Consider the following 27,583-nt stretch of genomic DNA (forward strand, 5'->3'; position numbering starts at 1 on the left):
AGGCCAAGCCCGACCAGGCAGCACCAGGGGTGCATAGACACACGAACGCCCCGCGGGCTGCCTGCCCGACACCCCTCAAGGCCCAGCCCAGGCCCAAGCCGCCCCGCCGCGGCAGAGGACGGAGAGCGATGCGGCAGGGCTGGGCCAGCTAACACTGCCCGCCTCATCAGCCGCGCGCTCCCATGGCAACCAGCCACTTCCGCCCATAGCCGCCGGAGTGAGGCTGCGCAGGCGCAGTATGCCCCTATCAGTGAATGGGTAGCACTCATTCGGCCGTTCGTCATCCCGGGTTGTGCGCATGCGCAATTCTGGTCGCTCGGAAGGCGGGCCGCGGCTCGGCGGGGTAGGGCGCAGGCGCAGAGCGTGGCGCGGCGCGCGGAGGAGGGGGCATTTTAACAGTAAACATCCTGTGATTTGAACGGCCGCTTTGGGCGGCAGGAAGGGCCGCGGCCGCCATCTTGTTTGTTTGAGTGAGCGGCTCGGCTCGGCGCGGCGGAGCGCAGCGGTCACCGGGCCAGGCCTCGCCAGCCGCCGCACCAGGGTAAGGAGCGGCTCCGGCCGCGCTCACGCCCGCCGGTCGCACGGGCTCGTTGCCGCCGTGCAAAAGGGGCATGGCGGCGGCCTGCAGCAGCCTGGCTGCCGGGATGCTGCCGGCCTACTCGGATTCGGCTGCCGGCCCCTCGCGGCTGTGCGCGGCCTTTCGGGGAGGGCCGGGGCGATCCTGGCAGCCTGGAGCGCGGCTCTGGGGCTCCTCCGGAGGGCCCGGGGCGGGGCTGGGTGGTTATGGTGGTCTTGCCGCGGTCAGGTGTTGTGGGGCACAGTCTGCGGCCTGGCGGGGGCACGGATAGAGCTCCGCGGGGGAGCAGAGTGCGCCTCCGGGCAGGGCAGAGCGAGATATGAGCGGCGTGGTGGGGCGGGCTGAGAGCCTGGAGTGATCTCCCTGTTTCCAGGGAAGAGCCAGTTCATGGGAGGCGAGGGAGCAGTGCGTTAGGATCCCGTGGCCGACATAATGTACCAGATCCTCGGCTGCAGGTTGGCAGAATGGATGGTGTAGCTGCAGGGCTGCTGCAGACTGGGGAGGGGAGGGGAGGGAAGAGGAGCTGAGTTTCATCGGCCTGTTTGTGTTTCTGATGTAATTTAACTTCTCACTGGATAAAGCACACTAGTGAATGCTTTTGCAGCCATCGCTAGTAACATGTAAACTGTTTTCTGGTATTCTGTTCGTCTGCAAATAAAAGCCTCCTTTAAAAATACCTGCCTCTTGAAAAATTAAGATCTTACTCTGGCACCTTCTGTGGACACTCTTGATATAAATCTTGCTATAATTTTTAAGATTTCTCCTTGATTCTGAAAGGCTTCTGTTAAACATAAAACAGTGCCATGTTTCTGGCAGTAACAAAGGGAGTTGGGGTCACTATGACTTACTGGCAGTGTTTCAGAGAAAACAGCTTTTTGTTACATTTCAACACACGGAAGAAAATACTGTAGATTTGGAGAAGTTATCATTTAGGCCCACATTGTGTGAACTTGTGCAATAAACATGCACTTTCATTAATCTCTTCCTCGGTAAACCTTGTTACATCAAGTATGTGAAACATCAAAACATTAGTAGGGCCGGGCTTGCGTTTTATTTCATGAAGTTTCATTTGTAAATATTTGTCATTCTGTGAAACTTGGAAACACAAAGCCTGCTGACCTGAAGTTGTAACTAGAGAGTAATTAGGTGGGGGGAAGGATAAAAGGCAGAACAAAAAGTTAGTGAGACCTACAATAAACCTAAATTACCACACAATTAAATCAGTTTTGTCTTGCCATCAGGGTCGCCAATACCATGGGATTTCTCAGAGAAATTAGAGTAGTTGCCTCAGTTAATACATGAGTTTCTTTGTTGCAAAATGTTAGAAAGTTGGTTTTTTACATCTAGGCTCTTTGGATGAGCAGTGCTGGAAAAGATGGAATAACATAATGAATTCTATTCTCACATTCAACTTATGTACATTTAGGAAGTATGTTAATACATGTTTTCTGCAAGTGCATCAATTTGACTTGGAGTTGCAGAAAACAGGTTGGGACAATTGAGATAGGGCCGAAAATAGAAGATTCCTTTCCACTGGATGAGTGGGCATACAGGATCTAAGGGCCAGGGCAGGATGCCTGCTGAGGTTTAGATGTGAAGTGGAGGTGGGAAGGGGTGAACAGTGTTCATAGGGTTCAGTAATCTTAAGCTCTGTGCAATAATTCTGAGTGATCTGCCTTTTGAATTAGTAACTTTAATGGGATGCTGGTTCTAACAATTTGATTGTATAAGTGTATGGTATATCATAATGCAGAACAGTGAATGCAGTTCCTGTGAAGGGACGGTGCACTTTGAGCAGATAGAGACCTGATAGGGCAACCTCAGTCACAGGATCTCAGACAAGAGGTTGGTGGAAAAACCCAGACCTGGAGACAAATGGAAAATGCTCTATGTGTTTATCAAAGGTATGTTGAGTTGGACTAGTTCAGTTTCATCTTGTCAATAATTAATTTTGTTGACATAAGAAATGGAGGCGACTTGTCACTGAACTTCAGTAAAGCTGCAGGTGCCATAAAGAAATAGATGAAAATTCAGAAAAATGTGGATTAACAAAGAATTATTAAGGTGGTTGAAGGAACGGGATGAAATAAGGTGGTGCTGAAAAGAGGCATTGAGCTAGGAGTAAGGAGTTACTGCCAGTTTGTGAAAATGGGTCCTATGATGAATTTTAGGTGTTCTTCAGTGGCACCAGGTGCTCAGTATGCAAATGGTGAAACAGCAGCAGTAAGAGCCCACACCAGGGAAGCTTTAGAGTCATAGAATAGTTAGGATTAGAAAGGACCTTAAGATCATCTAGGTCCAACCCCCCTGCCATGGGCAGGGACACCTCACACTAAACCATGTCACCCAAGGCTCTGTCCAACCTGGCCTTGAACACTGCCAGGAATGGAGCATTCACAATCTCCCTGGGCAACCCATTCCAGTACCTCACCATTCTAACAGTAAAGAATTTCTTCCTTGTATCCAGTCTAAACCTCCCCTGTTTAAATTTGAACCCTTTACCCCTTGTCCTATCACTACAGTCCCTAATGAATAGTCCTTCACCAGCATCTCTATAGGCCCCTTCAGATACTACTAGAAGGCTGCTATGAGGTCTCCACGCAGCCTTCTCTTCTCCAGGCTAAACAGCCCCAACTTTCTCAGCCTGTCTTCATATGGGAGATGCTCTGGTCCCCTGATTATCCCTGTGGCCCTCCTCTGGACTTGTTCCAACAGTTCCATGTCCATTTGATGTTGTGGACACCAGAGCTACACACAGTACTCCAAGTGAAGTCTGAGGAGAGCAGAGCAGAGGGGCAGGATCACCTCCTTTGACTTGCTGGTCACGCTTCTTTTGATGCAGCCCAGGATACAGTTGGCTTTCTGGGCTGCGAGTGCACACTGAGGCTGGCTCGTGTTCATTTTCTCATTGGCCAACACCCCCAAGTCCTTCTCCGCAGGGCTGCACTGAATTTCCTTTTTGCCCAACCTGTAGCTGTGCCTGGGATTGCTCCGACCCAGGTGTAGGACCTTGCATTTGGCATGGTTAAACTTCATGAGTTTGGCATCAGCCCACCTCACAAGCGTGTCAAGGTCCCTCTGGATGGCATTCCTTCCCTCCAGCATATCAACCAAACCACGCAGCTTGGTGTCATTGGCAACCTTGCTGAGGGCACGCTCAATCCCACTGTCCATGTCACTGATGAAGATGTTAAGCAAGATCAGTTCCAACACCGATCCCTGAGGGACAGCACTCATTACTGGTCTCCAGCTGGACATTTAGCCATTGACCACAACTGTTTGCATGCTCCCATCCATCCAGTTCTTTATCCACTGAGTAGTCCACCTATCAAATTGATGTCTCTCCACTTTAGAGACAAGGATGTCATATTTTGACATGTAAGAAGGACTGTGAAGGATTATGAGTTAAAATTTAATAACTCCAAGTACAATTGTAGGGTCAGGGTAATCCTGCTGGACTTCGGAAGCTTGGCAGAGCCAACTCAGGCTGTTTCAGGTGCACAGGTTAAGCTCACTCTTCCCCACATACCCCAGGGCTGGCTTGGCTTAGCAAAACAGAAACAGAGAGCATAGGAAGAAAATGTGTGTAGGGAGGAACCAGGAGAGAAGAGAGGCTGAAATATGGGCTAAGAGCAAATAAATTTAAATGACTGGCTGATTTTTACACTGTAGTATGGAAGTTATCTGCTGATCAGTGGATGAATGTGGCTCTGGAGTAGCCTGAGGAACAGAAGTAGTGACAATAAAACAAGACTGAACGTAACCTGTGAACTGGCATGTGTATACATAGCCTGACCTAGCAGAGTAACAGGCAAGTGGATTTAATGGGCTATAGTGAACCAGTCAAATAAAATTATGGTGAATGTTGTATCTGTTGTCTGCAATATTGTTGTCAACTGTTAGATCATTAACCTTTCTGCATGACTTGAAGGATGGGACTCAAGCTATGGGAAAGTGCTTTTCAGAGCTCACATGGATAAATTGCTGTTCTAAGGTGCAGAAGGATTTCAGGGCTAAGTATTTGTGAACTGATGGTCAAGATGAAGTTCATGGGTAGAATCTGCCCAATTTTCTTGCTTCTCCAGGGGGTTAAATTACCAGATTCTCAGATGGGAGAATGAAACAGGCAGATACTGGATCAGACCCTGTGTACTAGCTGTATTTTATTAGTTTTGCTTTAAGTGCTCAGTTACTTTCTGTATCGAATTATTGCCTTTTTTACACTTCTTAGAAATAAACATACTGAAAATAAGATTATGCAGTTGTTGAAGACCAGTTTAAGCAGGGGAACCTGAGGGAAATTGTGGTACATGAGAATAAATTTGAGGTTAATTAAAAACAAGGTTAAAGTCTTAAAAGCACAATTTGGCAAGATGAGGATTTGATCCCACCTGGTCCTGTGTGAGTACATACTATTTTTGCCTCAGAGCAGTGCAAGCGAAATGAAAAAGTTAGTACATTCTTAAAGCAAACTTTAAGGTCCTAGTTCACATCCAGTCAATTTCAAAAATTAAGAGTTATATTTTACCTCACAAGCTTTTCAGGAGCTGTCAGCTACCCCTTTTCTTCTGAGGATTCTTATGAGTTGCTCTTGCAGCCAACAACATATGTTCTACATGTCTGCCTTAGCACCCTGCCACTCCAAAAGCTCTTAGTTCCTTTAACATTCTTCCCAGCCTCAAATTATGCCAGAGAAATCTACTTTTTTATGCCACCGCATCAGCATACTGCCCTATGAATTAAAGATCAGACAAAAAGCCTGAAATAAAGAAAAGGATTATCTGAAAAGAAAGAAATCTGGGGACAGTGAGAGCAGGCTTTGGGGCCATTGCCTGATCCTCTAAACAGCGGCACAGAACCATGAAGGTGGGCTTTGTACCATTTATGGTACCCAGGTATTACCATACACAGCAGAGCATCTGCTGGAATTTCAAAGTAGCAGAGGCTGATATTGTGACAGGAAATTAGTGCTTCATGGAATAGGGGTTGAATTTGTTAGTAATAGTTCAGTTTAAAATACATTTTAAACTGTCTGTAGTCTGTCGCTGTTTCTCTTCATGTGTTTTGCTGTGGCGAGGCTTCAATAATGTATGAGGAGAAACAGAAGACCTCTGTCAGAATCTAATTATTTTTGGTTCTTACTGCCTCCAAAAGTTCAAACAGCCTGCACGTGTAGTATTATTTATTCATTAGTCTTCCAAGCAAGTTCTAGGTTTGATCTATAGCTCCTGTGCTGGGTGGTAGTCAAACCTGGGAAACATCACAAGCACAGGTGACCCCTTACTGTTCTTGTGCCTTCCCTTGATACTATAGTTTTCAGCTTCTAGTCTTTAATTTATTTGGTAAGGAAGCATATGTTTTGAAACCCATTCATGCATGGTAAGCCCCCTTATGGGGAGTACTTTGCCTTGGATTATCAATTCTTTATAAGACAGAGGTTAATAACGTGTCAAATAAAAAGCTGTAAAATCATTTTAGCACTGGTGTGATCCAAACACCTAATTTTTGGGGGAACCTTGCTTCCTTTTAGATAGCCATTTGTCTTATGCTTGCATTACCCTTGCTGTTTGGGATTTAAAATGATAAGTTGTTTCTGAGGTGTCCAACTAATATGTTTCACATTGAACAGGAATCTTCCATATATTCTCAGGGTTACAATTAACCCTATGTTTGAAGGTTTGTGAATCCATGCTACGTATTTTAGTGATTGTCAAACATTGCTGAATAATTGCCCCAAACTCTATGAATCAGAGTATGGTCTTCTGCAGCTGTTGTTTTTAATGGAGTAATGCAAGCATTTTTGTTAATTGTGTGTTTGTATTTTTCCCTGTTCCTCTTACTCAGGGGTAATTTAGAGACCTGCTGTTGCCAAAGCACTGCATGGTTGTGGTAGCAAGTTGAGATATCAGAATGCTGTGCTGCAAAGTTATGTCTCTGCATACACAAAAGTACTGAGGCCTTTGAAAATGCACAAGGGATTGTCTGCTGGCCTTTGAGCCAGTGTGGTGTCTTTCAAAAAACATGGTGTGGGAATAAGCACAATACCTTCCTTTAGATAACTTTTATTGACTAAGAAGTTTTCCAAATTGTTCTGTTGTGCTTCCTAGAAAAGCTTTCTCATGGCCATCACTGTACAGTGTTGTCCTTGGCCTCAACACAATCTCAACAAATAAAAGTGGCTTTTTAACTTTTTGTTAATCTGCAGCTTTGTTATGATTCAAAGATGTCGACTTCACCCCTAAGAGTAATTTAAATCCTTTCTATCTCCTGAGTTAATTCAAGCTGAAGGTGAACATGGCCTTTATTTCCTTTAAATCCTCTCCACTGTGTACATTCTTGTTTGTGAATGGAGTCAATGGCCAGTCTGTCATTAAGACTGGTAAGCTTGGTAGTCAGTTCTGCTGTCTGAAAACTGTTCTGCTTAATGCAGCTGAAATTCACAGCTTTCATCATCTTGCATGTTGAAAAATACCTAAGAATGGGTACAAGTATGGAGTATGGTATTACTGTAATCTTCCATATGCTTTATATTCCTTCAAATCCCACTTGTCAAAACAAAAACCACCACCACCCCAGCCCCATCCCCAAAAATAATTGTCCTTACTTTCAGAGAGGTCAAGCTCTGTTGTTCAGACATGAGATTGGCTTTGCTTCCACTGAACAAGTAATGTCAGTGCTTCTCTTGCCCCTATGCTTTTTTTCTGGAAATCACAATTGTGTTGCTCCTCTTGTTTTTTGGAAGTGTACCCTATAAATAACAACAGCTCTGCCCTACCTGCTTTGAAACTTGTTTCTTCTACCTATAACTAAATTGGTATGGTTTAGGAATTAGCTTCTGGAGAATCTCTCTCTGGCTGTCATGTTTACCAATGCTTTGTGTTTCCCTGTGTTTCCTATATAATTGTGGTGGTGTGCATTTGGGAAACACTGGGTCTTTTTTTTTTATGGCTAGAAACTGGTGCTCCTTGCACTGGCTCTGCTCAGATTAAACTGCCCTGCTTTTACTGTTGTGTTGCTGTGCTTCCTCTGACAGTTCTTCTGTAGGCATGGAGATGAAATGCAATAGTTGCATCTCTCCTGTTCTTTTCATTTCTGTTCCCTGGTTATGGATATTGCCAAAGAAAAAGCTGTTTGTGGAGAATCTTCCACCTCTTTAAAGCAAACTTTGTTTTCTCAGCTTGTAGTTGAACTGAATCATATGCTTACCTCATGCATGAAATCAGCATCTTCAGATCAGAAGACATCATGCTGTTCTGCTTTCCAGTGGTTTGATATATTGCCATCTTACTAGCTGTAAGAAGGCAGTTACTGCATAAATAGGTAAAAGGAAGCCTGTCCTGGTGAAGGAGAAAAACTAAATCTTCAGGAAGTTCAAGATAATAGAGTCAATTTTCTTAACATTTTTATCAACACTTGAATAAAAAATATGAAGTGTTATTAAAAGGATTATGAAATGGAGAGAGTCTGCTCAGAAATGAAGATATAATTTTACTTTCCATAAGAAAATACAGGGAAATCCAAGAAGTTTGGAACGATGTATAACACTGAATGTTTTACTGAAACCATGTAGAATGTATACTGGTGTAGTATATTAGTAGCTACTGAATTAAGAGTGGAAAGGGTTGAAAGTGGAAAGTAGGAAACCGCTGTGGACTGAAAAGTGAGTCATGTTTGTGTTGTATGAGTTTGGTGTCATTACCATAAAGTTTAATATATTAAAGTTTGGTTTTTCCTTGTGGGATAGTAAACATTTTTAAATTATATAAATGGACATTGGTTACTGTTCTTCCTGCTTTGTATTTCCTCTGCAATAAATATATATGCTATTGCTTGGCCACCACTTGTAAGTGTTGGGTTTTTAAATAGCTTCAACAAATAGTCTGACCATAATGAATGAAAAGCAAACCTGTGCTTTGCCTGCTGAGGATAAGGGGTTGTTTATAGGGATGTTACTCTTACAGATCTTCTACAAAAAAGAACAAAACTGCCTTTCTCTTTGCAGGTTTGCACTTTGTTTTAGACATCTGGGATCATGTTCTATGCCCACTTCGTCCTCAGCAAGCGTGGGCCGCTGGCCAAAATCTGGCTGGCGGCCCACTGGGATAAGAAGCTGACCAAAGCCCATGTTTTTGAATGTAATCTGGAGAGCAGTGTGGAGAGTATCATTTCACCCAAGGTACATGTTTTACACTGATGTAATGTTATCTTGTAGTAATAAGAAATAGTGTGTACAGGTGGTAGTTACTGTTTGGGTCACTGATACAAATAAAATCTGTCATGTTGTTACTGTAAAGGGTGGAAAGGTCTGTTCAGATGTTAAATAGTCTGTTGACTCTGATTCTTAAGAGTATTTTCTTGTCAATTTTCTAATTCGGAAGTATAATGCAATTTAGTTACAAAATGTTTTGCTTTGTGTAAGTAGGAGACTTGTATCTTGATATACCGTGTGTCATTTAGAAGGAAGTATTTGGAAGAGAGGAAAGCCCAGGCTTTCTGACAAGTACCATTTAAAGGCATTTTGCTAAGACTCTTTCAGTGCTGTTGTTACTGGGAGGGGTAGAAATAATATTTTAAGATAACTTGTTTGTGCTTGTTACTGAAGTTCAAAGCATTTTTCTGCTTAGCTACAACAAAAAGATCTGAAGTATCATAGTAGCTTGTAATGTTACTGGTTACATGAGGGTAGTTTTACATGCAATAAAAGTACTGTATTAGTGTAAAAGCTTTTGAACCTTTTTCTCTGGTTTTCTGGGAAGTGAATAGAGAGCAACAAAACTGAAAGAATGTAAGACTTCTGGATGGCTCTTGGGATTTTCTTTTTACTTTTTTTCCTTCTCTTCATGAAATTTTCCATTGAAGAGCTAGTGGACTGATATGGTTGTGACTTTTGCCACTTAGCAGGTGCCTGAATGTCTCGAAGGAACAGCAACTCTTTGAAAAAGAAAACTTATTTTTATCTTTCAGTACAAACATGAAGTGTTTCTATAATGCTACTCTGGATTTTGAAGAACTGCAAAGTATAAGCAAAAACTGCATCATACAGTCAGAGGTGCTCTTCTAGAGCAGTGATTTGCTTCAGTGTCAACTCTGGAGGGATTTAGGAAGATTATGATAATGTTTATGGCATCACTAGTGAGCTGCAGCATTCTTGCAGAAAAAGGAAAATAGGCACTCTTGCATATGTTTAATTCTGTGGAACACTTTCATTAACTGGGATGTTAGAAAGACACTGTATACAGCACAGGTCTGGAAGTTTTAGAGTTTGAGGTTAAAACCCTATGCCTTCTATGGCTTAATATTTCTAGGAGACAATTTTCCATGTGCCCTTCATTGCATTGCACACTAAAATACTTAAGAAGAGTCCTTCTCTGAAACCTTTTCAATCAGTTTTCTGTTTCCACGGCAGATACTTGATTACATAGTAAAGCAGTCAGTTTATAGAGGAAAGATACTAACTTGTTTTAATGTGGCAGTGCTCGTTTATGGATGCCCCACATCTTCCACTATTTTTCGCTGTTTTTTTCCTTAACTGCAGGACAGAAGATGGAGAGGCAATAGGTATCAGGTTTTAAACAACTTTTACTTAAGTTGTGATTTATGACTGTCCTTTCCCCCACCCCAATAACAAAGACGTCAGAATAAGATACTGTAAAATGGGGTTTGCTTTGTCACTTTTTTTTTGTACTAGACAGAGCAGTGTTTGGGAATTCCTGGAGTGGGATGCTATTAATTCATGGATGACCTGGCAAATACCAGTCAGTAATGTGTAGAGTATCATCTTGAATTGTCGACTTTGTATTCATTTGTTCCTCAGTTTTCTGCTGATTTTTATGCTTGCTTTGGATATTTGATGTTACTTGTGCAAAGCCAACTGAAATTTCATTAAAGGGAAAAAAAAGTGAGGCCGTATCTAATTCACTGTGCAATATGTTTTTAGGTGAAGATGGCACTTCGAACCTCAGGACATCTCTTACTAGGCGTTGTTAGAATCTACCACAGGAAAGCAAAATATCTTCTTGCAGACTGTAATGAGGCTTTCATTAAGATTAAGATGGCTTTTCGTCCAGGTATCTGTCTTTAAGCACTCTGAAAAGTAGCATTGTTTATCTACGTTGGAGGTACTCAAGGCCCGCCTGGTCAAGTTCCTGTGTGATGTACTCTAGGTTACCCTGCTCTTACTGGGGGGTTGGACTAGATGATCTTTCGAGGTCCCTTCCAACCCTTGGGATTTTGTGATTCTGTAAAGATAACTGTTAAGAAGCTATACAATTCTATCTTCCTGTCTCTGTAGAAGAATTGCATACAGTTCTTTCTACATGATTATAGAGGTTCTTCAGCACGGTTTCAAGTCCGCTGAGTTTTATGCTAAAAAACATCTTTCGTGTTCTGAAAGAAAACTTTAGTGCTGATTCACTAAATCTCAGTTATGATTTTGGCTGTTGGTGTATAAATGGAAATATGCTGCATGGTTTTTACCTTCTGTCACAAATCTGTAAAAGGTCAATTGCATGCACTGCATAGAAACACAGGAACTTGTTTCCACTGAGGGCAAAGAATGCCTAGCCATGAGTTACAGAAGAAATGTAGAAGTAAGCTGGGTTTTTATTTTTATCTCCTTCACATTTTAGTTTCTGGAAATAATGTGAACTGTATTGTGTGCAACAAAGATATTTTCCCTTTTGTATGTGCAGCACACAACTTCTCCCCTGTATAGTTGCTTACTCTTAAGATTTTTTTTCCATGCAGATGTGGAGCCATATTAATAACTGAAATTATTTTCCATACAGCAATTCATTACTTGGCTAACACACAGTTGATAGTTTTCTTTCATTTTGGCCTGGGAAACTTTTTTCCAGCTGTGGCAGTGATGCTGCTGGATACTTACAGCTGCTGAATACATTCTACCTTTTTAAGTCTGTGAGTATAACAGATTTAAAAGCTGAACTTTTTCTTTAAAAGCAGTGCTTTAAAAGAAGACTTTTTTGTTTTCTGGTTTTTTTTCAAAGGCAACTCTTGAAAGCCAGTGCAACAGTAAATTTGAGGAAAGTGAAGGCATATCATTCTTTTATCTTCGTTTTCCAATCTCCATTTTGTGCTTCAGGCATTGAAGTTTATGTAGCTTTCAGTGACAGTTTGTTGACCATTGCAGATTTTTTATTTACTGTTGCATTTAACTGCCCAAGGTGATCATATCATAAATTTGTCTAATTTCACAAAGCAATTTGTTTTCCCAGTTTTTCCACTCCTAACAGAGCGTGTGTAGAAGGTGAAGCACCTTAAAACAAGGCTAACAGGGTATGGCATGCTGACCTGAAACAAGTTGAGGCACTTATCTTTGTTCCCAGTTTATCAGCTTTGTGGTTTAGACATTGTCTTGACCCTGTCTGCACTGAGAATCATTTACATGTTTTATTTTAAGCAGCCAACAGCTAAAAATATTGGATAGCCCTGATAGGATGGACTAGGGTTTTTTCATTCCTAGCCAAGTTCCAGGATGAGTAAACTACAGACTCATGCTTGTTCCTGGTCTCTCTAGACTGTGACTCTCTGCTTGTTCATTGCAGAAGGAAATATGATGGGCAGAGTGTTTCTGAAGTAGCTGTACCTCAGAGTTGCATGTGTTGTGGGGGTCAGAAGGCAGAACATAGATCTCAAATGTTCGTCAAGTTACAGAAGAAATTGAACTTTCATTTCCTATGCACTTTAAAGTGTCCTGATCTCTAAGCCTTTGAATAAAAGAGAGGCTCCAACTACTGGCACTATTCTTATGTGATGCCTAATCTGATAGTCATGCTCTCAGAATGCCCACTGAATAGTAGGTTATACATCTCAGGAGGGTAAGAAAAGATATGTATATGGTTTAGGTAATCCAGCTCTTCCAAATGCTGAAACCTAGGAGTTTGTGCAGCCCAGGTACAGTCAGTACTGTGCTGGGACTTTCAGAGCTCATTGAACTGACTGAATCACTGCTTTAACCAAAACAGACTGCTGTGTTGCTGCTTTACCCAAACCAATGGGACTAACTAGCTCATCTGGAGCATCATGATAAACTGATTATGTAGCAGGTTACCTGCATAGTGTTTTGATGATATGCAGTGCCTCTGTTAGCTGCAAAGCTCTGCATTGTGCTACACAAACGTTACCCAGTGATCTGAGGCTTCCAGGGTCATACAAAACAGGACAAGGGCTTGAGGGTATATATTTTGAATTTAGACTGAATCTCAGTTCTAACATTACCTAAGGTTTCTTCATAGGTGTTTAGCATCAATTCAATTTAAAGACAAACTCATGCAGAGAAAACAGTACTGAAGGCAGAGGGGAGAACGCTGTCCTTGTAAGGAGTGGGATCTTACATCTGGGTGTTCTTCTCTGCAGGGGTTGTCGATTTGCCTGAGGAAAACAGAGAGGCTGCTTACAATGCTATTACCTTACCTGAGGAATTTCATGATTTTGACCAACCACTTCCAGATCTAGAGTAAGCTTGGGTTGTTTTTTTTGTTTGGTTTATAGTTTGTTTGGTTTTTCTTTTATTTCCATGCGAATGATGTCTGGTTTTAGTTACGGAGAGCTTGGTTTTAAACAGCAAAAGCCTTGACAAACTAAAAAAATCCAGTCTGTAGGTAGCTTGTATCCTTAAACCTTTTGTACACCAAGGAAGTACACCATCATCTTTGCGTTGATTTGAGGTTCACAGTAACATGTAATTTTAACTGAAGCTAAAGCTGTCCTTACAGAAGCTTTTAAGAAACTCAGATATGCATTATTATTTGCTTCTTTCTCTGTACAAGGTATCACATGTATTCTCAGGTTAGACAAGATTAGTTTTATGGAAATGTCTGTAGTGGCACTTTCAATTCTTTTTAATACTGATTGGTGACTTGTGAACATAGTAACAAGGGTACAACTTGAATTGTTTGTTACCCTTTTGGATTATTCATAATGGAATTTCTGGGATTCAGTTTGCTTTACTCAATATTCTGTCTGGTTTATATTTCAAATTAATTTGAAACTGCATAAAAATTCTGTGGTCTTCTAAGAAACAGACCTTAACACACCACAGAGTGTTAACTTGTCACTGCTACTAGATTATGATAAATTAATATACTAATAGCTTTTGAAGTTTGAAAGGGGGGTATCTTTTCTTGCTTATTAATTTGGTCTTTAAAATTAGTGACCCTGACATAGCAAGGGGTAAGAGAGGCTCCTGATACATCTCCCAGAAACTATTGTAATTTGGATGATAGGTTTTAATTGTGAATCATCTGACTGGTTTAAATAGTGTTTTCTGTTCTGTATCCACTATAAGTTTTTCATTGATTGAAGTATGTAGTGTACTACTTAGAAGCTCATTTCACATTTCTCTAAGCAAGCTTTATCTGTTCTTCATTTTTAATAATTGTCTTCTCTTTGTTCAAGTGACATTGATGTGGCTCAGCAGTTCAGTTTGAACCAGAGTAGAGTGGAAGAAATTACAATGAGAGAAGAAGTGGGCAACATCAGTATCCTCCAAGATAATGACTTCGGTAAAAATCTTGTATATTACTGTGTGTTAGTAAGCTGGTTTTGGTAACTGTAAAGTTACTGTTTGCAATTGCAATGGGATTCCCACCAAAACAGGTCCAAAATGTTGTGTTTCTGTACATTTAATATTTAGTTTGTTCATGTCAGTTTTTCCTCTTAATTTCAGCAAGCTTTTAGCTGCTTATGTAAAGCTGAAGAATCATAGCGTCAGCTGTGTTGGAAAAGACCTATAAGATCATCAAATCCAAATATAGTAAAGGGTATTGAGTCAGGTTGATTAGTGAAGTACTGTGTCAATTACAATTTTCAAAATGTGCTGTGAATATGAAGTCAGCTGTTGCTTTACCCATAGGCATGTTTCTAATCAGAAACTGTTACGAGGTTTCTAAAGCTAAAGCAGTTACGGCCACTAGTTTACTTCTTTCAGTATCTTTTGAAGGACAGCATTCTAAGATCTGAATTAAAGCCTGAAGACAGCTGCACTTGAATATCTAGTTCCCAGAGTACACAAATGTAATCCATAATTTAGTAATCTTTTTGAAAGTATAATCTAAGTATTGATGGTGGTATTGGCTTGCTGTCTGTACCTGAAGCCCAAGCTCAAGGCATAAGGTACAACTTTTTTTTTGATTTCTCGGAATTCTTTGGTTTCAGTGAAGCTAAATTTTAGTAGGATCTCGCTGAAATCAATTCACATAATAAAATTCTTTGAAGAGGAGATGGTTATTTTTGCAATTGTTTGAACAGTATTTTCACTGTGGTGTTATTGGGCACTATTCCTTATATCTTGTCATTAACTGCAAGTAAGGTAACTTGAAATGGTCTTACATATGGGCCTTTGATGAGCTAGGTCTCTTCCATCTTGGTTCTTTATATCAGTGAAACCGTATCCTTGCAGGTGACTTTGGGATGGATGATCGTGAGATGATGAGAGAAGGTAGTGCATTTGAGGATGACATGCTAGTGAGCACCAGTGCTTCCAATCTCCTACTGGAACCTGAACAGAGCACGAGTCACCTCAATGAGAAATCTAATCACCTGGAATATGAAGACCAATACAAAGATGATAATTTTGGAGAAGGAAATGATGGTGGAATATTGGGTATGTTTGAGAAATTTGTTTTTCCTCTGTTCTATCTTCTGCCTCAACGAGGGGAAGCAGGGAGGAGGGTGTTTCCTTTGTTGGCAAGGTCCCTCTCTAGGTTGTGTCTTCACCAGTGGGAATATGGTTTGAGAGTGCTACTGTGATACAAATGATGTGTAGCATGTTAAGTGTTGGCGTATTTTAAATGAAGTAAAATTAAATCATCCTGAGTTTTTACCATTCCATAACATTCTTTGACCAAAATATTGTACTCTTCTTGTTCTTTGACTCCTTCCAAGGGATTAATTAATATGTTGAGAATTGTATCAAGTGCTTCTTTGTGAATTACTAAGGAACTAGTAAAATGCAAGTATGTGGAATGTGCATTGTAATAAAGGCTATCTGTAATCTCAAAATTTGAGCAGAAATGTGCCTTGAAAAAAAGCATTATGTCAGCTTTGAAAGTATAGGTTTCTTTAATCTTTGCATTATCTTTATCTGTGTTGTCATGAGTTTGTTTATACTTGTTTCATGAGTTTGTGGATGCAAAACTGATTGCTTCATATGGTTTTCAGATGATAAACTTCTCAGTAATAATGATGGTGGTATTTTTGATGACCCACCTGCTCTCTCAGAAAGTGGAGTGATGATGCCAGAGCAGCCTCCTCATGATGATATGGATGATGATGATAATGTGTCAAGTGAGTATGATAGAGGGCTAGGTCTAGAATTACTTTTTCTAAACAAATTTAATTGGGATCCTGATTCACAGAATTATAGAATAGTATTCCTTAAAAACACATTGAGCTTGAAAGTATGAAATGTGGTAAACCACTTTAAGGTGTGAAGGAGGGAATTGTCAGGATCCGATTGGAGAAAAACCCAGTGTCAGACCCTTTTTCATTTGTGATCCCAAGAGTGAAATTAAGATGCAAACAAGGTCAAGTATTGTAGTTGATCAGTTGGCAAGTAGAAAATTATACAAGAATTTGGGATGCAGAGGGAGAGATAGTCACCACCGTGGATCTGGCAGTGTCCCAGGGATCTGTTGTAATCAGTGGTGGGAGTTCTTCAGGGTTTGTAGTCAGTATTAGGGCAGAGTGTCCCCTAAGAGTCTTTAGTAGTTGTTGGAGGTGGGTGTTCTCGTGGAGGTGTCCTGGAGTTGTCCTCTTGAAGGCACCCTTGGAGGTGTCCTGATGGAGTCGCCCTCATGGCGATGTCTCATGGATGGTGTTCCTCAGGGTCCATAATAGTCATCGATGGAGAGTGTCCTCACAGAGGTGTCCTTTTGAAGTCATCCTTATGGCAAAGGTTTTTTTTTTTTTTTTGTGATTACCTGTTGCCCCTTTTATAATGAGTTTAGGGGAGTACCTCTGTTCTCCATGTCATGTATTTGTTGTGGTTTAAGCCCAGCCAGTAACTTGGAACCACACAGCCGCTCACTCATTCCCCCCCCCCCCCCCCACTCCCAGAGGGATGGGGAGGAGAATCGAAAGAATGTAAATCCCACAGGCTGAGATAAGAACAGTCCAGTAACTAAGATACGACATAAAACTACTACTGCTACCACCAATAATAATAATGATAAGGGAAATAAAATAACAATGGGAGAGAATACAATTGCTTACCACCCACCGACCGATACCCAGCCAGACCCAAGCAGCAATCTGGGCCTTCCAGGTATCTCCCCACAGTTTATATACTGGGCATGACATGCTGTGATATGGAATACCCCTTTGGCTAGTTTGCATCAGGTGTTCTGTCTCTGCTTCCTCCTGGCTTCCTGTGCCCCTCCTCACTGGCAGAGCATGAAAGACTGAAAAGTCCTTGATGGGAGTAAGCATTACTTAGCAACAACTGAAAACATCCATGTTACCAGCACTGTTTTCAGGCTGAAGTCAAAAACACAGCACTGCACCAGGTACCAAGGAGAAAAGTGACTGCTACAGCTGAACAGTACTAAACATTCCTGGGGGACCAGTTTTCCTGGTCTTGTAGCCAGCTCTTCAACTGCATGTGCCTGCAGCAAATCTGGGGGTAATGGGCAGCAGTTCTTCACACTTCAAGATAATGGAGTCCTAGCTCTTTCATACTCATCCCTCAGGCAATGGATTAGTGATGTCCCATTTCAGCTCCTCACACCCTTTTCCCAGGTATTGGACACTGGAGTCTTAACTCCTCCCACTCCTCTCTGAGACAATGGACTGGTGGAATTCCATCTCAGCTTCTCATAAGAATCAGATCTCTTACAGGCATGGGAAGGGTAGCACAGTTTCTTAATGTTTGACATTGTGAAAGGTACTTGTTCTAGTTGGCAGTGGGTGGACCAGACAGCCCAGACTTGGTAGATCCAGTTGAACTGTTGCCAGCTATTCCATAAAAGGAAAAATGGTTATTCCTTAAAAGCATGTTGAGCTCAAAAGTATGAAATGTGGTAAACCACTTAAAGTGTGGAGGAGGGCATGGGAAGGGTAGCACAGTTTCTTAATGTTTTGACATCGTGCAAGATACTTGTTCTAATTGGCAGTGGGTGGACCAGACAGCCCAGACTCGGTAGATCCAGTTGAACCATTACCAACTATGACTGATCAGACAACACTTGTCCCCAATGAAGAGGAAGCTTTTGCTCTGGAGCCTATTGACATTACTGGTGAGTAAGCAATTTGTGGATGTTCTGCTTGGGTCGTCAGAGACCACCTTAGTTTGATGAAGTGGAAATGAATGTCTAGCACTGCTGCTGACTCTAGTTCTCAGTTGAAAGAGAAAACAGAGACCAAGCGCTGTATTTCTTTTATTCTAACCATAGCTTTCAAGCACTTTCCACGTAGGTAACTTCCACTGATGGTCTAAGCTGATCCTAGTTCGTAGTTTCTGCAGTCAGTGTGTGCAGCAGCATGATACTGTAGCTTTTGGTAAACATGCTGCTTAAAATACAGTGCATTGGAATAGAACTTACCATGACTTTAATTCTAATGCAGTATCTGTAGTGCAGCACAATTATGTTTGATGGTCAGGAGTTACTGTTTACACCAAGAATGAGAGCTCTTCTGATGACTGATAGCTTTAATGAATTGATGATTTCTGGAGATGCATCTGTAGTTGATGTTCTTCTAAATAGTGAAATTCCTTCTCTTTTTCTCTAATGCAAGACACTCTCTTATTTTAACTGGTGCTTTACTTGGCTCATCAGAAACAGATCCCTGTTTTATTAAAAAAATTATAAAAGATTTGGAAAAAATGTAGTTTGTTCTGTGTTTTCAGACTGAACTCCAGGCCAGATTTACTGCTTGGCCAGTTAAAAAGCCCTAGCGCTGCCCTCTGGTGGCAAGCTAGCAACAGAGGTCCTAGCTGATCAGCTGGGACCAGCAAAGACAGTGTTTGCCAGAGCTTCAGGGTCAGCTGCAGAGTGCCAGGCTGTAAGCAATTTGCAGTAAAGTCATTCTAGAGCAGGATGAGAGGTACAGGTAAGATAACCACCCACATTAACACTACCAAAGTTCAGATAGGGCTTAGGGGAAAAATTTGGTAGCATTTTGACTCTTTGGTCAGAGGGACCTTACGTCTCAAGGGTTTGCTCCTGAAGAACACCAGCCTGACAAGCAAACCATGAGGGAGGGAGGCAGATGAGGACATTGAGGCTTAGGTAGATTTAGAAGAGCTGCATGTACACATGGAAAGGATTATAGGTTCTCGTACAGGATTCATAGTGTTTGACCCTTAATACGGCTTGTAGCTTTTCATTCCTTCTTGCAAATCTAACATTGCCTTAGATTCTTGAGGCAGCATTATACATGGGTGGATAATATCTATAGAGAAGCTGCAGGATTATTGCACAGTGCAGTGTCTGTTTGAGCTAACCTTTATTACTCGCTAAAAATCTCAACAGTCAAGGAAACCAAAGCAAAGAGGAAGAGAAAGCTGATTGTGGACAGTGTGAAAGAGCTGGATAGCAAGACTATTCGAGCCCAGTTAAGTGACTACTCTGACATTGTTACTACGTTGGACTTGGCACCTCCTACTAAGAAGCTGATGATGTGGAAGGAAACTGGTGGTGTTGAAAAGCTTTTCTCTCTGCCTGCTCAGCCTTTGTGGAATAACAGGCTACTGAAGGTAATGGCTTTGTGCAGGTTCGTTTCTAAATGGACTATATTCAGGATTGTGCCTCATATATAGTAAGCATCAGCATATGAATAGCGATGTGATAGCAGTATTTATAATTTTTTAAAGTCATTAAAACAACCAAGATAACACTAGTGCTTAAAATAGTTATTAGTTACAGAAATAAATTACCTTTTTGTTAAATGTTACTACTGTTGGAAAGGAGCATAAAGAGTGGGGAAGGAAATGGTCATAATTGCTTGTTCTGAAATGAAATTAAATGAAATGAAGGACACTGAGAACTACAGTAGTGATTAACGTCACCTTTCCCCTGTAGCTCTTTACTCGTTGTCTTACACCCCTGGTACCAGAAGACCTAAGAAAGAGGAGGAAAGGTGGAGAAGCTGACAACCTTGATGAGTTCCTTAAAGATTTTGAAAACCCAGAGGTTCCCAGAGAGGAACAGCAACAACAGCAACAGCAGCGAGATGTCATTGGTTTGTGTCTTGTCAAAGATGCTCTGCTTTCTGTCAGAGCTTATTTTTGACTCCTCTGTTTGTGCATTGCAGTAAGTCACCAAAGATTATGAAAGAAGCAAAGAGCTTTGTAATGGTTGTTTAGCTCGATATACAGCCTGTGACTTAAAATAGCCTTTTTTCCTAGAAGCAGAAGACAATTAGAGTTTTGATCCAGTAGGTTAAATGGATGTTGGATTGGGTTGTATGCACATCTGTACCAGTTCTGTTCCAAGATGGTGACAAAGCTATGCAAGCTCTTAAAAGAGTGCTCAATTCTCGATTAATAGCAGGTTGGGCTTAGCGATGTAATTTGAAGCTCTACCAAAGTATCTAAAACTGGGTTTGTTCTGTAAAATAGATGAACCTATTATTGAAGAACCAAGTCGTTTGCAAGAATCAATGATGGAAGGCAGCAGAACCAACCTGGATGACTCTGTTATGCCACCCCCACCACCTCAGACAGGTGTTAAGCGCAAACTACAGCAAGTAGAACCAGAGCCAGTGTTACCTGTGAGTAAGGTTTTTTTTTTATTTTATTTTCAATATAAAAATGAAAAGTGATACAGATTTGAGGCACTAGTTTTCTGTGGTGGTGTGAATATGCTGGAGTAGTATCAGAATCTATGGTCCTGAGTAGTCTTTGTGGTATTTTACTTAAATGCTTCAGTAAGATTTGCATTTAAAATGCAGGTAGGATAAAGAAATAGCGTTGTCTCCTCCAGAAAATAGCCTTCAAGGAGAAAGGTTTGTGGCTTACAAAGCTATACAAAAAGCTTACAAAGTTCTGTTTGGCAAGTGTGTATGAGCAGCTTTCACTGATGAAGAAAGGATTGTGTTAAGTTTTACAACTTCCTTTTAAAGATGGTCCTGATGTTCTACAATAAAGGGTTCAAAGGAAAACTTTGACTTTTAGGAGAGATTTCCTAGTTGAGCTATGAGTAGGCTTGGAAACCAGCTCATATCTTTTTCTTCTGTAAAAGATACTATGATACAGTATGAAAGGTAACCATGCTTGTGAAGGTGGGGGGGAAATGAGCAAAACAAAAGTTGTATTCCTTTTCTGAATGCTTACTTGGTGAGAGCAGTCCAGGTTTATGCTGTCTTGTGTGTGTATTTTTTAACCCCACTTTTCACAAGTTTCTTGGCGAATAGGTCATTTGCTGTAGAATGGGACTGTTGGATATTACATTATCTTACTAAAAAGGGTTTCAGCTGCTGCTCCTCTTGGCCATGTCATTGGATGAAATTGGCATCGACTATACTTTGTGGTGAAGTCAGTGCCGTTGGTGTGTGTTGGGAATTCTTTGATCATGTCAACCAGATCAGGCCTCTAGCAGTAAATTCTACCTGTAGCAGTATCTGCTCTGTGTCTCTAAAATTTCCAGGTGTCATGGTAACTTTATTGGCAATCACTTAACTAAGTATAGATTCAGGGGGGGGAATAATGTTATTAAAACTGAATACATAAATCCTTTTAAATTGCTTTTCTCAATTTTCTTGATAAAAAAATCTGAGAAATGATACCTGAGTACCAAAGTCACTCATACATTTTGAGAAACTTAACAAAGTACCTACATCTTAATTCCTTCATGCTTGTCTTGCAAAGAACATAATTTTGATAGTTTGAAGATATCTTCTTCCAGTGAGTTAAAATGTGTTTGTGTAGCACTGCATATGGTTACATGGGATTTTAAAGTTGCACGAGCTGATCCAAAAAATGAGATCAGTAGTTTGGGTGGTGGACTAAGTGAAGTTTATTGGAAAGCCTTTTTCCTTATAGTGGTGTCGTAATTAGTGGTTTGAATAGAATGGAAAAGATTAAAATACATCTGTGGACAGCAAAACAAATTGCTTGATGTGTTTCAAAACTGAAAAATTCAGACAAATGGCTCAGATTTAGGGACTTGGATTTTGTGAAAAGTGGTTTACAGCATCAGCATTCTATTGTAAAAGCACAGATAAATGATGCCTACTGGTTTATCTGTATTGTGTACTCTTAAAGCATCCACCATCACAACAGCTGGAAATACCACCTGTAGAAATGCCTCCAGAGGAGCCCCAAAACATCTGCCAGCTAATACCAGAGCTAGAACTTCTGCCAGAAAAAGAGAAGGAGAAGGAAAAGGAGAAAGAGGAGGAGGAAGAAGAGGAGGTAAGAAATCTTATGTGGAAAGGGTTTTTGTGTTCCTCAGCACTGATTGACTTTGGAATCATTAACTGGCATAAGAAATAAATCTTTAGTCCTTACATGGGAAACTAAATTTGTATTTCCAAAGGTTCTAAATGTGAATTTAAAAATTATTCTATGGCCATTTCATATTATTTATATTATTCGGTTTTATAAATTGCATATACATCCTTCTTTGAATTAGAGGGTTCACCTGTTCTCCAATATGGTTAGATTAAACCGCTGAATGGTTATGATGCCTTATATGAGAAGTTTTTACCTTAATTTTATGATTCCATTTCAAATAATTGATGCCAGTTCATAGATGTAGATTTTTGTAAGAAAACTGTTGATGTTCTAAAATGTGATAACTGAAGCTGTTTCTTAGCAACAGTATTTAATATTCTATGGATATCAAGCCAAACTTCATTGATTGCTTTCATTTTACACCCAGAAAACATAATATCAAACTAGTTTGTTGAACTGTTTTATTGTTGAAGAAGGAATGTATCTGGACATGTGAAGTTACTCTCTGTAAGAAGTCACATATACAAAGAAATGTGAATTACTTCAGTCAGGATGATTTTCCTAACGGTGTAAATAGCTGTTAGAGCATTTTCAGTTGGAAGTGATGTACAACAATCATCTAGTCCAACTGCCTGACACTTCAGGTTGTTGCTTTTAAAATATATAACACATCTTCTATAAACAAGTACTGTTTTGTGTAGGTGAGTGTTTCATAGGACATAGGGAGCTGAGTCATTACAGCTGCTCATCTTTGCAGCTTTTAGTAATAACCTGTTTTCAGTAGTTCTGGTTCCAAAATGAAATATGAACATACCTGTGTTTATTAGTGTTTGCAATGTAAAAAGCACCGTTAGTACTGTGTTTAGTGCTAGCAATCCTAGATTGGAAGCAAGGGTCTCATTCATCTGTCATGACTGAACTTCTGTGTTTTACTAATTCTCAGCATAACATTCTGGGGTATCATCACAGTAGGCAACCTTGCTGCGGTGCATCAACTTAGATCTGTGTCTGCCTCCAACCTACTTCCTGCCTCTCCTAGATGCTTCCTGCAACTCAAGTTGTCTAAACTTTCTGGCTTGATCAAAAGAAAAAAGCTGCAGTGATATCTAGATATCCTCTTTTATTATATAACTTAGTGGATGAAAGATTGTTTTGTAAATGCATGAATTTTTGCTATTTGCAGGAGGAAGATGGCACAGGGGGTGATCAGGATCAAGAAGAAAGGAGATGGAACAAGAGGACTCAACAAATGCTTCATGGACTTCAGGTACCCATGATCATTTGCTTCTTTTAAAGTAGCCTTTGATGCGTCTGACCGAAGTTGGAAGGTTAAGAAAGAACTTTCTTTGCAGTAGATGTTACAGACTTAACATACCAGTTCTGTTTTTGGGGGGGGAGGGAAATGCTTGTAATTGATTAAATCATAATATAATTGTCATTCTTTGTCCAAAGAACATTTGAAGTTCAGTTTTTTCTTTAAGTGCTTTTCAACTTTTATGTCCGCACTTGGTGTGCAAGAAAGCGGAAATTCAGATTTTAAAATAATTAAGTTTGATAGTGTTTTTAATGAAACCTTAGCACCTCTGACTTAGTGCTGTGTTACCCTGAGCAAACCCCAGCAAGGTCTAAGGATAAAACCCTGTTACAGAATGTTTAGTCTCCTTTCAAACTAGCTAGGCTAGTTTGAAAACCTCCATGCTATGATAAGCTGAATTTATAACAACTATGGGAATCTGACCTTGGCTAAGGTGCAGTGTTACTTTTCAGCATGTGGCTTTGGTCTGTACAGATAGATAATCTTTGTAGGATGGATTCTTGCTTGCTTTTTTTCTGATAACCGAACACCCCATGTATACACTTAAGTGCAAACTGCTGTCCATTTGCATTTAGGTTTCTGTGTGTGTACTTCATGTATTCTTGGACTACCTTTGCCTTTCAGTCTAGTTTATGGTTCCTACCCCTTTGTTCACTTAAAAGTTTTGGCAGCTCCTGAGATTCCACTGTCACTGAAGTGTTTCAGTTCTGTCTCAAAGCTGGTTTTCTTTTCCATCTTTGCTTTTTGGTGACATTGATAGGCTCTATATCTGCTGATAAAAGCTCATTGTCATTGTATCTCTGAATTTCCAGTATAGTGAACTGGAGGCAGGGATGCTGCAGAGCTTTCAGTAAGATGAGTTTAAGTAGTATTTTGTATTCTATTAAGCTTCTCAAAAGTCTGATATAATCAAGCAGAAGCTTTACAGTTCTGGAAAATGGTACCAGAGTTGTATTGTAAGAATTTACTCCTTACTTCACAAAACAATAAAATTTTAATTTCAAACTCCTAAATAGCCCTTACGACACCTAAGTAAAACTAAATTTAAGTGCCTTTACATTGTAAACTAATGTGATTTAAGTTCATTTGCACACCTGCAAGAATTCTGCTAGTAAGATTGTTTTAAAACTGTGGTTGTGGCTTAACGCTGGTAATAGGCTTAGCCCCACATAGCCATTTGCTCACTCCTTCTTGTTGAGATGAGGGAGAGAATCATAGGGGTAAAAGCAAGAAAACATGGGTTGAGATAAAGGTGGTTTAATAGATAAAATATCTGCAAGTAAGGCAAAACAAGGAATTCATTCATTGCTTCCAAACAGCAGGCAGACATCTAGCTGTTTCCAAGAAAGTAGGGCTTCACTGCATATAATGGTTACTTAAGAAGACAAATGCTGTAACCCCAAATGCGTGCTCACATCCCTCTTTTCCCCTGGCCATTGCTGCAGAGCATGACTTCATGTGGTATGGAATATCCCTTTGGTCAGCTGGGGGCACCATGAGCTGCTGTCGCAGCCCAAACCAGTACAACTGTTGCCGAAAAGCAGTTTTTCAAGTGTGCAGATGTTCAGTTGGTAATGTTGTGTAATGTTTTCCTCACCGAATGTTTCATTACAGTTTCTCAAAAGAGCTTTAGAATTCTCTTTGGACCATGTGTAGCTTTTTTCTTCTCTTCTGTCAATTCTTTCTTCAATGTGCCCCAAAGAGCATTGCACTGGATGGCTGAAACATTAAGTCTGTAATGAGATTTGAAGTTAAAATCTGTTTAATATAAGGTAATTTGGTTTGGCCAGCCGAATATCTTTTCATCTAGTAGATATTCCAGAGCAGACGGTTCTGTTTTGAATTGAAGACGTCAGTTGTTGTTCTCGCCAGCAAACAGATGTATTTTCCTGAATATTTTAATATGCTGGCCAAGACTTTGAAAAAAGTGTAAGTGACTTTGGGTAATTCAGCTTCAGACAAATAGGAGAGCTTTAGAAATAAACAGGCTTTCACCTTGGGAAAATGAGGCATTTTAAAGAGCCTGAGCTCTGGAAATTTTGTTTCAAACAACAGGTCATTATTATTATTATTTGTTTTGGAGTTTTTTTTATTTGAGAAATAAAACAGGATATATCGCCCCCATCCCCCCAAAGGCTTTGTCCTGTAGTCAGAAAGGACTGGCTTAGCTCTTGGTGCAGAAGACAAGCTAGTGCCATACTGCAGTTTTTCTGGAATAAGGTCAAGACTAATTTTTATTGGCACATCCCTGTGAAGCCACTTTGGTTTCATTTAGATAAGATCCATATAGAAATTTCCATGTACATGTTGTGATGTCTCCACTCAATCTCACGTCCTTCCTAGAATCATGGGGGTGACAGCAACCAGAATCCTGCCAACAGACATTCTTGTTTGTATGTAGTCCTTTATTTAATTTGTGGTATCAATGTTTGTGTTTTTCAGAGAGCTCTTGCGAAGACCGGAGCAGAATCCATCAGTTTGCTTGAGCTGTGCAGAAATACAAATAGAAAACAAGCAGCTGCCAAATTCTACAGTTTCCTGGTACTTAAAAAGCAGCAAGCTATCGAGCTGACACAGGAGGAGCCTTACAGCGACATCATTGCAACACCTGGTCCCAGATTTCATATCATTTGAATGGTTAGATACAGCAGAGCTAGTGTTTCCTTTCACTAGTGCATACGTGTATTGCCCCATCTGTAGGGCCCACAAGACCATTGCAGAGAATTTAGATTTCATTGTCTGTATAAAGTCCTTGGTTTTTCTTTTTGGATTATTTTGGTTTTTTGTATTTTAAATCTACCACTTAAATTTTTAGTGAAACTGCTGGGGTGGGTGGCTTGAGTTCCAGCTGCAGAAACCAGACGGCTCAAGGACCCAGATGAAGATTGTTTAACAGCTCAGAGCAGATGTGTGCAATATTGGTGCATGTAATGTTGATTATCAATGAAAATGTCTTACAATAATTTGACTAGCTGATTCAATAGTGATATTTTTAACCTATACAAGTAAACCAGAATGGCCAACCTCTTGTCTGATTAAAAACTTTGCCAAATTCGTCTAAAATGTTCAGTCTGCTTCTCATAGTAGTGGGGTTTTCCCCCTTTCTCTAGAAATTTGTGCATACCATGGGTCTCTCAAAGCTGCCAGTATGAAAGGTAGTGCCTGATCCGTCAGCTTGTGTTCTCACTGCATTTTTGCAGGGAGATTTTTTGTAGCCCTTGATGCTAAAGAGAATCAGGTGTCTGTGGAAAGCTCTTCCTCTATGTGATCCTGTTGCATACAGAGAAGGACAGAACACGTGGTAAGCATGTTAGATGAAACATTCCCTTTCACTTGTCACCTCATGATGGTCCACTACTGATAATGGCTGATTACTGTTAATAAGCATCATGTGAAAACTCTATAGTAGTTTCATTTAAACTTTGAAGGTCTCAAAACGCTTTAGGTTTGTTAGAGTTGTATATAAACTCCAGACTTTTTAAAACAGACTTCTAGATTGTAAATTATCTGATTTTTATGAAGCAGGCGTATGAAGACATGATTCAGAGAAGTAGAACAGTTTGCCTTTGTAGAAAGGCTAAATGAAGATACTGCCTGTACTGAAAGGGCAACAAACTTGAATATACAGTACAAACAGGCACAGTTCCACTTAATTGTGTAGGGTATTAATGGCTTTTTGGATATATATGGTTTAGTATCAGTTCTTCCAATACGCGCACTCCTGTGTTCAAAACATTTTATCAGTTTGGCAAAAGAAGTCCCAGTTGATTTTGCTTGCAGAGAATGAAGCTTTACTGCTAGACCAGGTAGCACCAGACATATATGTGAATATATTGATTATGGAAACCTGTCTTAACTTTTCTTAGGGCAAAATTATTCACACTGAAGGTTCTGGTTTTAATGTTGGCACTTTTGTGAAGTAATTTTGGGACTCTTGAAAATTCAGTGTATACTCAACTGTAAAATTATGTGAATGTTTAAAAAAAAGCTGAGACTACATGATGACCATGTTTTAATAATTCTTGAAAAAAGTTAATTGTATAAAGTTACTGCAGCTTTATTTTCAACATGATGTGCCTGTAAAACCATGGTTTTCCCCTTTGTAAAAAGAGACATTGTAGATAACTTGAATGTTTAATTATAGAAAAGGTCATTAGTTTCTTGTTACACATTTTTAGTCTGGTTTTGTTGCTTTTCAAGGTTAATATTCTTGGAAATAGTTGATGCTGTTATGTATAACTTTTCTAATAAAAGTTGTGTTATAAGCTGTTAGGCA

The 27,583-nt window shown here is 40.2% G+C and overlaps 1 protein-coding gene across 2 annotated transcripts; it reads left to right on the forward strand.

Annotated features, from left to right (window-relative positions):
• Positions 1–403: 403 nt before the first annotated feature.
• On the forward strand, positions 404–27,583 carry RAD21 (RAD21 cohesin complex component). 2 transcript variants are annotated; one of them, XM_034061932.1, is made up of 14 exons: positions 404–541; positions 8,580–8,753; positions 10,515–10,644; positions 12,953–13,052; positions 13,994–14,100; positions 14,997–15,200; positions 15,758–15,883; positions 17,710–17,832; positions 19,069–19,292; positions 19,618–19,777; positions 20,157–20,308; positions 21,801–21,950; positions 23,176–23,259; positions 25,750–27,583. In XM_034061932.1, exons 2-14 carry the CDS (start codon positions 8,610–8,612, stop codon positions 25,939–25,941), a joined length of 1,896 nt encoding a protein of 631 aa, XP_033917823.1. In that variant the 5' UTR covers positions 404–541; positions 8,580–8,609; the 3' UTR covers positions 25,942–27,583. The 2 variants fall into 2 exon arrangements, with proteins under 2 accessions (XP_033917823.1, XP_005150991.1); XM_005150934.3 differs by lacking the exon at positions 404–541 and having other exon boundaries at positions 8,577–8,753.

The sequence above is a fragment of the Melopsittacus undulatus genome, chromosome 1 (genome assembly GCF_012275295.1).
Source record: "Melopsittacus undulatus isolate bMelUnd1 chromosome 1, bMelUnd1.mat.Z, whole genome shotgun sequence".
NCBI classification, from domain to species: Eukaryota; Metazoa; Chordata; class Aves; order Psittaciformes; family Psittaculidae; genus Melopsittacus; species Melopsittacus undulatus.

Coding starts and splice junctions, on each gene's coding strand:
- RAD21 (XM_034061932.1), top strand. CDS start 8,610: ATGTTCTATGCCCACTTCGTCCTCAGCAAGCGTGGGCCGCTGGCCAAA. Junction 15,884..17,709: donor TGATGATGATAATGTGTCAA/GTGAGTATGATA, acceptor TCTAATTGGCAG/TGGGTGGACCAGACAGCCCA. Junction 19,293..19,617: donor GGAATAACAGGCTACTGAAG/GTAATGGCTTTG, acceptor TTTCCCCTGTAG/CTCTTTACTCGTTGTCTTAC.